At 33.2% G+C, this 10729-nt stretch overlaps 1 protein-coding gene across 1 annotated transcript in view; it reads right to left on the reverse strand.

Moving 5' to 3' along the window:
- Positions 1-6388: 6388 nt before the first annotated feature.
- The window catches only part of LOC145242321 (uncharacterized), a 13188-nt gene continuing 8847 nt past the window's right edge, over positions 6389-10729 (reverse strand). The window contains exon 2 of the mRNA XM_080105330.1: positions 6389-9554. Within this exon, the coding sequence (XP_079961456.1) occupies positions 8026-9417 (1392 nt within the window). The 5' untranslated portion in view covers positions 9418-9554 and the 3' untranslated portion in view covers positions 6389-8025. The remainder of the gene's footprint in view (positions 9555-10729) is intronic.

A 10729-nucleotide genomic window follows, 5' to 3' on the forward strand; every position in this document is an offset into this window, starting at 1 on the left:
AAAAAAAAAACCTGGACTCGATTCTCAGCAACACTTTCCACTCTAACCAGGTTCCCTCCGGTTCTCGAGAACTCAACAGCTCGACTCTCTCAAACATCTTAACTCCCAGCCTTATATTATCTCATTTATGCAAACTAATGCGCAATTGAACCTGCTGATTCTTCGCCTTCTCGTCTCCCATCGCTCAGGTTTCGAGTTCGTACATGCAGCCCACCTCCGTGACTGCAGTCACACTCAATTTTTACTACATTAGCTCTCAGAGATTAAAAGTGCACTGTCGAGGGCTATTAATTTATTTATAAATTAAATACATATGCAAATGATCATTGATGTTTTTTCCCTATGGTTCGAACTATAATTTTCTAATATGTGATAAAAAATTTTATTTCCAGTCAAAACATTAACTATGTCATATGTTTATATTTCTTGTAGTCTTTGCTTTGTTCTGTCTGGTTTAGAGACAGAAAATGAGCTAGTCTTGTTGAGTATCCAATTTCGTTCTATTTATTGTAGCCTAATTAGAAGGTGCAACACTGCATGAGTTTACTTCACTATTTTCATGGAAATATGTTTGAAAAATAATGTATGAACAGACAAACGACTCTAGGGGAATGTCTAGCATATATTCAAGTCTTTCTTTATTTTATTTCAGTCGAAGCTCTCAAAAATCAAGGAGCCCTTTCCCTGGAGCCAACACTTGATCTCTATATGAGATACATAGATATTCCAATGTTCCATTACAATTTCCTTTTAGCTCTTAAATGTCGAGTTAGTAAAGAAATCGAGGACATTATTTTCCCTCTTCAACAAACTAATCAACTATATTACAGTATATCTTTCTCTTGTATTCTTTTGGCCTTATCATATTTCAGGATAAGAATTAATCTAGTCTTAGTGTTGTTACTATAGATAGCATTGCTTAGAGAAGATGTACTCATCCTCGTATAAGCCAGGGTAGGGTAGTTGTACCGAGGGGATATTATTTGAACTTCAAATTCTGACAAACCCCTGAACTTTAGACAATCGAGTAGTATGCATTGAAGTTCTCAGTTTCTCTCTCTTTTTTTTTTTTTTTAAATTTTCTTCCTTTGAAGATTGTAACGCTGGGTATAGGGCAGCCAAACCAGCTGCCAACATTGTCCAGCTTTTTATTGAAACCAACCGAGAACTCATTTTAGTATCCTCGCTGTTCCCTTAAGTGCAATTGTCTGGATCTCTTTTGCACTTGGTTCACCAGGAATATTAGCTAGGACTTCAGGTTCTTCTTCATAAGCCCCGTGGCACCTATGATATTTCAGTCTCTCCTGAGTGCATTTGTATATGCTTTTTCAGGTTGTATTTATCTGAAAAGGCAGATCCGCACACAGTAATATGGTTTCTCTCTTTTTATTCATTTTACTTGAGTAATTTTTTTAAGAGATCAAGGGAGCTAACTCTTTCTGAAGCTAATACTTGATGTCATTACGATTTGGATTTATATCTGAGGGCTCTTTTTAGAATAGATGTTGTTCTCTTTATGGTGTTGTGTAACAGGTACATATTGAGGATGATGGGTGTTCATATCAGAGACATGTATAACAGGGACTCATAACAAAGATAATAATGAAACTACTGAGGGAGAGACATTTATATTCTTTGTACATCATGACGGCTGTGATGATAATTCTTTTATCATATTATAATACAGAGCTGGGACATTTATACAGTTCTTGTTAACACAGAAGAGGGAGACATTACTTGAGGAGGGAGTTTATACAAAGTTCATTAATGATGATGATAAAACATATTTACCTTTCAGTTGGTGGAATGACAACACGAAGACAAACAGTTACAAAATATTAGATGATATTTTATTCCCCAGCCGCCAGATTGATGATGTCAGGAATTCAAATTTATATAGCTACATGGTCTCTCTTCCACCCTTCGCCTCTAAGGACATCAGCTCCCGCTAAATCGCTGTCCACCTCTCATCTATGACTGTGATTATCTGATTATTGAATCTCTCCTTTACCTTCGAATCCAATCTCAATTTATTGAGAATCTCCTTTGTTTATGACGTCAGACTGTGGCTCTTTCACATGAATAAATTTCACATGGATTCTTATATATGTCTGTCCAAACACGCTTTTGACAAACAAAGAATTCCCAATTTTAATTGTTCAATATCTAACCTATTTTTAATCATTATCTATAAACTCGCAGTGTCCATTCTTTTAACTGACATATTTAATATCCAGTTATTTCTGTACAGAGAGACCTTAGACATTCAAGGATAGTGTCTAGTAGACATTCAATGTCTCTCACATTTTCTTTTAGTTATTTTACTTTTTTTAGTTTGAAAAGCTTACACTTGATTCTGTTACAATTTAAATTTATATCCGAGGCGTCTTTTAAAAATAGACACTGTTGCCTTTATGGCTGCTATCTTTATTTCCTTAAAGCTTGGTCTTCCAGGGATTGCTTCTAAGTATTTCTAAAGAGTTTTTTTTTATTAAGCCAGTTGTTCCTATCACAACCGGTATAATGTTTATTTCATATCGTTTTTAGATCATTTTTTTTAGGGCCTGGTATTTTGTTATCGTTTCCAGTTCAGCTCTATATGGGCCAAAGTCATTTGGAACTGTGACATCGATAATGAGGGCAGTTCTTTTGGGCTTGTTCCATATTACAATATCTGGCTAGATGGACGGTCTTTTATGTATCTGCTCACCTGTATGTCTGTCGTAGAATAATGTCACTTTTCCGTTTGATGTTATCAATGGTGGTTCATGAGTTCGACAACCTATTGAGTTGCATCTCTTTGAAGATCTTCCAGTGTAAGTATCTACATGCTTTGTTGTGGCGGGCAGTGTAATGACCATTGGCTAGAAGGGGCTTGCATCCAGGTGGCTTGGGCTTCTCTCTTTTTGTTTTATTTTATTTCAGTCAGAAATCAACGGACCCACTACCTGGGGCTAACACTTGAAATCTATGAGATACATAAATATTCGAATGTTCTATTAAAGTTCTTTATCTCTCAAACACTGAGTTTGTAAAGAAATTATGAATATAATTTTCCTCTACCCAATTTACCATTTTCATATATTGTGGCATATCTTTTGTTTTGGTCTCTTAGTCTTACTGGTTTTATATATAAAGACAAAGAGGTTAAAAAAACCCTAAAAGTTTCCCATATGAATTCGTCGGATATTTAAAGCGACGGATTATATTTTTGTTATGTAAAAACACGTGCAAATAAAAAAGATATTAAACAAATGTTATTTTGCGTGATTGTTTCTAGTAGACTAGAAATATAGCGTTCAACAAATTAAGTTACAAAAGGATAGCTAAACTTTTGTTCTTCAAACAAAAGAATTGGGAAAGAAAACTTGGTTGATTTTTTTTTTTTTTTTTTTTTTTTTTACTAAGGAATATGTATTTAATACAAGCGTAACTTGTAAATTGAATTCATATGATGGATGCGAAATTCAAAGATTCACTGTTGGAATTGTTACAATTCCAGGCAGTGAAAAATCTCACGTTGCAAAAGTAGCAATTTCAACAACAAGTAGAAAGAGAAGAGAGGTTTAAACAAGCATTTGAAGAAAAATGTTTCAACAACAGAAACGCTTCAAGGAAATATTGATAAAAACACAGGAGGAACAAAGAAAAATTCTGGAGGCGACACAGTTAACTAAAGCGGACGATAATTATAACTCATTTTCTCAAACAGCTGTGTGGGTCGCTACTGAAAATTTCAATTATAATCCAGAAGACGATGTCACTTTCGTCCAGTACTATAGACGATATGAGGATATTTTTATATCGGATTGTGGTACCTTGTCAGACGCGAAAAAAGTTTGGCTTTTGCTAAGGAAATTGGGAACAGCCGAGCATACAAAGTCTGTGAATTTTATTCTCCCAAAAAATACCAGTAAGTTTAGCTTCCAAGAAACAGTTACGCTACTTACAGAACTGTTTTCTGCAAAAACGTCTTTTTCATAGGCAATATAAATGTATGAATGTTACTAGAAGAGAGGAAGACGACTGCACTACTTATAGTGAACAAACATTGCGACGATTTTAAACTGGAGGAATTATCATCAGATAATTTTAAATGTTTAATATTTGTGCAAGGGCTGGTCTTAAATAAAGACGTTGAAATCAGGCATCATGTTTTAAATAAACTCGAAAGCGAACCAAATTTTAAACTACAAAACTTAGCGGAAGACTGAACGGTTTATTGCGTTGAAACAAGACGGTCATGACATAGAGGAAAGCAGAGTGTCACATATTAATAAGATCCATCAAAAGAAAAATTCGACTTCAAAAAATAACCAGAGAAAGAAATGGAAAGAATCCACCTGGACCATGTTGGAGGTGTGGAAATAAACATTGGTACAATGACTGTCCCTACAAATTCAAACAATGTAACAACCGCCACCAGAAAGGGCATAAAGCATCGCATTGTAGAAAAAAACTCTGGTAGAAAGACAGCCATTAAACTTACGAAAATTGAACCTGAGGAACAAAATATCCGGAAATATGTACAGGTCAAAATGTTTAAAAGGAAAGTAAGGCTATAGCTTGATAGTGGGTCTGACATTTCCATTATTAATGTACAGACATGGAATAGACTTGGGAGACCCTCTGTGATTAAATCACATAAAACGGTGAGAAGCGTCAGTGGCCAAAAATTACCTTTGAAGGAGAATTATTGACGAATATTTCTTTCCAGAACAGGGCCAAAAAAAGCAATAATTTTTGTCATGCGAAAATCAAACAATCTATTTGGAACTCATCTGTTCAAAAAGTTTAAACTATGGGATCTGTCTTTAAGCTCATTTTGCCAAAAGGTGTAGGATTCGAATGTGGAAGCAGAAAAACTTAAGAGGGAGTTAAAAGAGAATTTCCCAGACTATTTTCAGACATTTTGGGAAGGTGTACAAAAGCAGTAGCAAAATTTGATGTAAAAGTAAATGAACAGCCAGTGTTCAGAAGGAAAAGAAATGTTCCATACGCCGCTAGAGAACAGACAGACGGTAAATTAGAAAGACTCAAAAATATGGGTGTCATCGGACAAATTGATCACAGTGAGTGGGTTGCACCAATGGTTTACATAAAAAAAAAGAGTAAGGAGATTCAGGGTTGCACCGACTTCACGACAGGCTTAAACAGGGTATTACAAGATCACCAGTATCCTCTTCCGAGCCCTGAAGAGATATTTGCAAAATTGAGTGGAGGGAAATATTTTTCTAAAATCGACCTCAGTGACATGTACTTACAAGTTCCAGTCGATGAGGAGTGTTCAAAGTTGCTATGTATTAATACACATAAGGGATTTTACAAGTTTAACAGACTTCAATTTGGGGTCAAACACGCCCCTGCGATTTTTCAGCAAACTATGGACATTATATTAAATGGGTTGGATTTCGCAGTAGGGTACCTGGACGATGTGTTAATGAAAAGTGCTAGTAAAGAACAACACAAAGCTCATGTAAACCAAGTATTCAAAAGAATCCAGGATTATGGATTTAATGTAAAACAGGAAAAAATGTACATTTTTCATGAAGAAAATAAAATACTTGGGGCAAATCATCGATAAACATGAAAGAAGGCCGGATCCAGATAGATCGAGTGCAATAAAGAATATGCCTTCTCCAGAAAATACTGGTCTTTACAAAGTTTCTTAGATTTGGCAAATTACTACAATGTATTTGCACCAAATATGCATAAACTAAGGTCGCCTTTAAATGAACTGTTAAGGAAAGACCAAAAATGGGTCTGGACACAAAAGTGCGAAGAAGCATTTCAGGAAATTAAAGAGACTTTAACGTCTGACTTGTTTCTCGCACATTATAATCCCAAGCGTGAAATTATAGTTGCAAACGATGCCAGCTCTTAGCATAGGAGCATGTATTTCACACAAAATGGATGATGGAAAATTGAAACCCATAGCACATTCATCCCAATCACTTTTGCCAGTTAAAAAGAACTACTCACAAAGTGAAAAAGAGGCGCTAAGCATTATATTCGCAGTGAAGAAGTTTCATCGTTTCCTACACGGTAGGCAATTTCTGTTACAAACAGACCACAAACCATTATTAACGATTTTTGGATCGAAAAAGGGACTCCACAACATACGGCAAATAGACTCCAAAGATTGGGTACCATACTTCTGAATTACAATTTTCAAATGGAGTATGTACCATCTAAAAAATTTGGTCATGCAGATGGATTATCGAGGTTAATACCTAAGCAGGCAGAACCATTGGAGGATATGGGAATAGCAGCCATTCAAATAGAAGTTGAAGTAAAAAATCTGTTATGTGACACAATAAGAGAACTTCCAGTAACACTTGATGAGATTAAGAGTTAAGGCAGAGGTGGACGAATTTATTATACGCACGAAAGGATCAACAATAATGAACTGGATGAAGAAATTTATTTAATTTGCGATAACGTCCTGTTATATAGCGACATACATATACAGAAAAGAATGCTCAAGGAATTCCATGTAGAACATCCAGGTATATCAAGAATGAAAAGCCTTATGCGCTCTTTCATTTATTTGCCAAACATGGATAAGGATATAGAAGAAAAAAATTAGGGAGTGTAGAGGATGCACATTAGCTATGAAAGCTCCTCTGACTCAATTCGGATCGTGGGCAAAACCGGACCAACCTTGGTCTAGGATTCATTTAGATTTTGCAGGACCGCTAGATGGGTTCTACTATCTCATTGTTGTAGACAGTCTATCTAAATGGCTGGAAGTATTAAAATGTAAGAATCCCACATCTGAGGTAACTATCAACTTCATGTATGAACTATTCGCTAGGTTTGGAGTAGTAGACTGCATTATTACAGACAATGGAATGCAATTTATGTCTACCGAATTTAAACATTTTTGCGAGGATCATAATGGTGAAAATTTGTGTTCACATAATTTTCAATTAATTTTTGTAGTAGCTTTGGAATATTTTATGAATAAATTTAAGATTAACCATACATTTACAGAATTTATTTTTACTTCATTAAAAAATAATTTACAATTCTATAATCGCAATATATGACAATTTGTTGTACAAAAATTGAATGTATGAGATATTTTCAGGATTGATAGTAATATAGTATGTATTCGTCAGTGTTGAAAAGTCTGTAGTTATATAAATATATATAATATATATAAAGCAAGGTAGTCAATGATTTCTTTCTTTTTTGCTTTGTATATTTCAAATGTCATCAACTAAAATGCGAAAGTATCTCTAGATTTTGAGTAATACACTGATATTTCATTATTTGTTAATATTTAAATTCCAAATGTAAAAGTGGATATAAGTACATATAACATTTGCCTAAATAAAACCACAAATTGGCTAAAATATTATTAAAAAAGAAACAAAGCTGAGGATATTAATCAAAAAGAATTCTTAAAGATGTTTTTTTCCATTATGATGTCAGAGTTTATTCAATTCTGATAAACGCTATGTGTTTAGCTTGTAAATGGATTTAATATTTTATATTTATATATCCTTTGTATGTATTTTATATGTACATTTTTATATGAAATTCTTATATGTATTTTATGTGTATACTTTTATATGTACCTTTTTATATGTACCCTTTATGTGAAATAATTTTTATGAAACAATTTTTATTTTTTTATATATCAATGAACAAATTATTTCAATAGAATGTTATTTTCTTTTCCGCATATTAGATTTGTGTGAAAATTAAAAGACATGCACTTCACATGAATACAGTTTCTATGCAGCATGTTTTAGGATGTTATAACATAGTGTATGGGTGTAAAGTGTAAGAGTAATATACTTAACACGAACATAGTTTTTTATGTGTTCAAATGTAGCATACATTTGATTTCTTTGAAAATGATGAAACCAAAAAATGATAAAAAATTATATACACATGTGGCAACATACATCGTGTAATGTAAAAAACAATATAGTTTATATAAATATGCTTTCTCCATGATACTTTCACACATGTTGCAATATATGTTGTTTCTTTGTGAAAGAAAACACATACTCAACAAGAATGTATACTGCCTCCAGTATGCTTGTGCATATGTCGCAACATATGTTCCTTCCTTGTAAAAGAAGAGCCACATTCTTCACAAGAATATGGTTTCTCTCCAGTATGTGTTCGCATATGTCGCAGCATATGAGGTTTCTGTAAGAAAGAAAAACCACATACTTTACAAGAATATGGTTTCTCTCCACTATGTGTCTGTATATGCTTCACCATACTTTCCTTCCTTGAAAAATAAGAGTCACATAATTCACAAAAATATAGTTTTTCTCCAGTATGTGTTTGCATGTGTTTTAACATATTCTTTTTCAGTGCAAAAGAAGAACCACATACTTCACAAGAATATTTTTTTTCAGTATGCCTTTGCTTATGTTGCAACATGGTGCTTTTCTGTGTAAACGAAGAGCCGCATATTTCACAAGAATATGGTTTCTCTCCAGTATGTGTTCGCATATGTTGCAAGAGAATTGTTTTTTGTGTAAAAGAAGAGCCACATTCTTCACAAGAATATGGCTTCTCTCCAGTATGTGTTCGCATATGTTGCAGCATATGTGATTTCCGTCCAAAGGAAGAACCACATACTTCACAAGGATATGGTTTTTCTCCAGTATGCACTTGCAAATGTTGCAACATATCCTGCTTTCTGGTAAAAGACGAGCCACATATTTTACAAGAAAATGGTTTGTCTCCTGTATGTGTTCTCATATGCAGAACCAGATTATATTTCACTGTAAAAGAAGAACCACATACTTCACAAAAGTATGGTTTCTCCCCAGTATGTGTTCTCATATGTTTAACCATATCATATTTTATTCTAAAAACAGAGCCACATACTTCACAAGAATATGGTTTCTCTCCAGTGTGTGTTCGAACATGTTGCAACATATCTTGTTCTGTTATGAAAGAAGAGCCACATACTTCACAAGAATATGGTTTTTCTCCAGTATGAGTTTGCATATGTCGCAACATATGTTGCTTTGTTGAAAAAGAAGTGCCACATACTTCACAAGCATATGGTTTCTCTCCAGTATGTGTTCGCATATGTCGCAACATATTCTGTTTCTGTGTAAAAGAAGATCCACATATTTCACAAGAATATGGTTTCTCTCCAGTATGTGTTCGCATATGTTGCAACACACTGTGCTTTTGGGTAAAAGAAAAGCCACATACCTCACAAAAGTACGGTTTCTCTCCAGTATGTGTTCGCATATGTTTAGCTATATCATATTTCACTTTAAAAGAAGAGCCGCATACTTTACAAGAATATGGTTTCTCTCCAGTATGTATTCGAACATTTTGCAACATATCTTGTTCTGTTGAAACAGAAGTGCCACATACTTCAAAAGAATGTGGTTTCTCACCCAAGTGTATTTGCATAGGTTGAACCATATCTTTTTTAGTTGTAAAAAACAGCCACAATCTTCACAATCTTTTTTTGCAAACCATTTAAATATTTCAAGTCACCAGGAGAACATAAATCCATTTGAATCCAATGATACTTGTTATGTTTATGAATGTTAGATATTCTGCAAAATAAAAAATATTTAAAATTTAAGTAAATACATTCATTTTATAGACATTTATTGCAAATAAAATAATCAAGCATTACATGTTCAAAAGTAAAATTCATATTGTCATGTACTGTGTACTATTAAGTTCCCCAAATCATTACTGATTAAATTCAAAATATTATCAAAATAATAGTCACAATGCTTATCTAGTAATAAAATGAATTAATTCTTTTTATATTTGAACAAAAACTTCATCAATGAGAATCAAAGTGTATTAATTATTTTTTTTAAACAATTTACAGAATTTGTATAGTTTACAAAAGAAATTCTTTCAAATCATATTCGAGAAGCACTAATGCTTCATTAATGATCTTCAAAAACCAGTTATAACAATCCTATTTTGTTTGCAACGCTTTAACTAATGTTTTGCAACATATGTCCTGAATCAGGCAAAAGTCATATGGAACATTTTATCTCTATATTACTAAAATAAAATTGTTTGTACGCATCTCAACTAAGACATCATATCCATATATACAAAGGCTGCATTTATCATACCTATATAGAGGTCTTTACCAATACATGATGCATGTGTCAGGAAATTATCATTTTCTTTTATGCATTTTCTTAAAATGCTAACATCTTCGAACCCAAGCGACTATGAAAAAAAACCCTCATAATTTGAGTAGGTAGAAATATATTATACATTGTTTTGCTAGTACTCTTTCATAAGACACTGAGAACTTACCTCAGTGAGTTTCTCAAATCAATGTTTACTGTCTTTATTTCATAAATTTCATATTAACTGATTACAGTACGCCTAGGTAAACATGCTCTCTCTATTATGAATTCACTATCAATTTCCAGTAATTTTGATACAGTCATATAAGCAGTAATGATAAAGTCAGAAGTTTAACTAATTAAAACCTTGAATATTTCTGTCTGTTTTGCTATATTTTCTACATATACCACTTATAATAATTCAAATTCTTATTATTATTCTATTACTCCGTCCTATTCCTATTATTCATTTTCTTTGACATCTTTTTCCTTGTCTATTTCTTCATATTAGTACTTCCATTAAAATTAGTTTTAACAGTAATTGTTGGTATGATTTTTGTTAGTGTAATTCTTCATCTTCAGCTTCTTTGCATTCTACTTCATCTTCATTGTTATATACTTGTTTTTTT

Source organism: Euprymna scolopes, chromosome 21, assembly GCF_053919585.1.
Source record: "Euprymna scolopes isolate OS-2025 chromosome 21, ASM5391958v1, whole genome shotgun sequence".
Lineage (NCBI taxonomy): Eukaryota > Metazoa > Mollusca > Cephalopoda > Sepiida > Sepiolidae > Euprymna > Euprymna scolopes.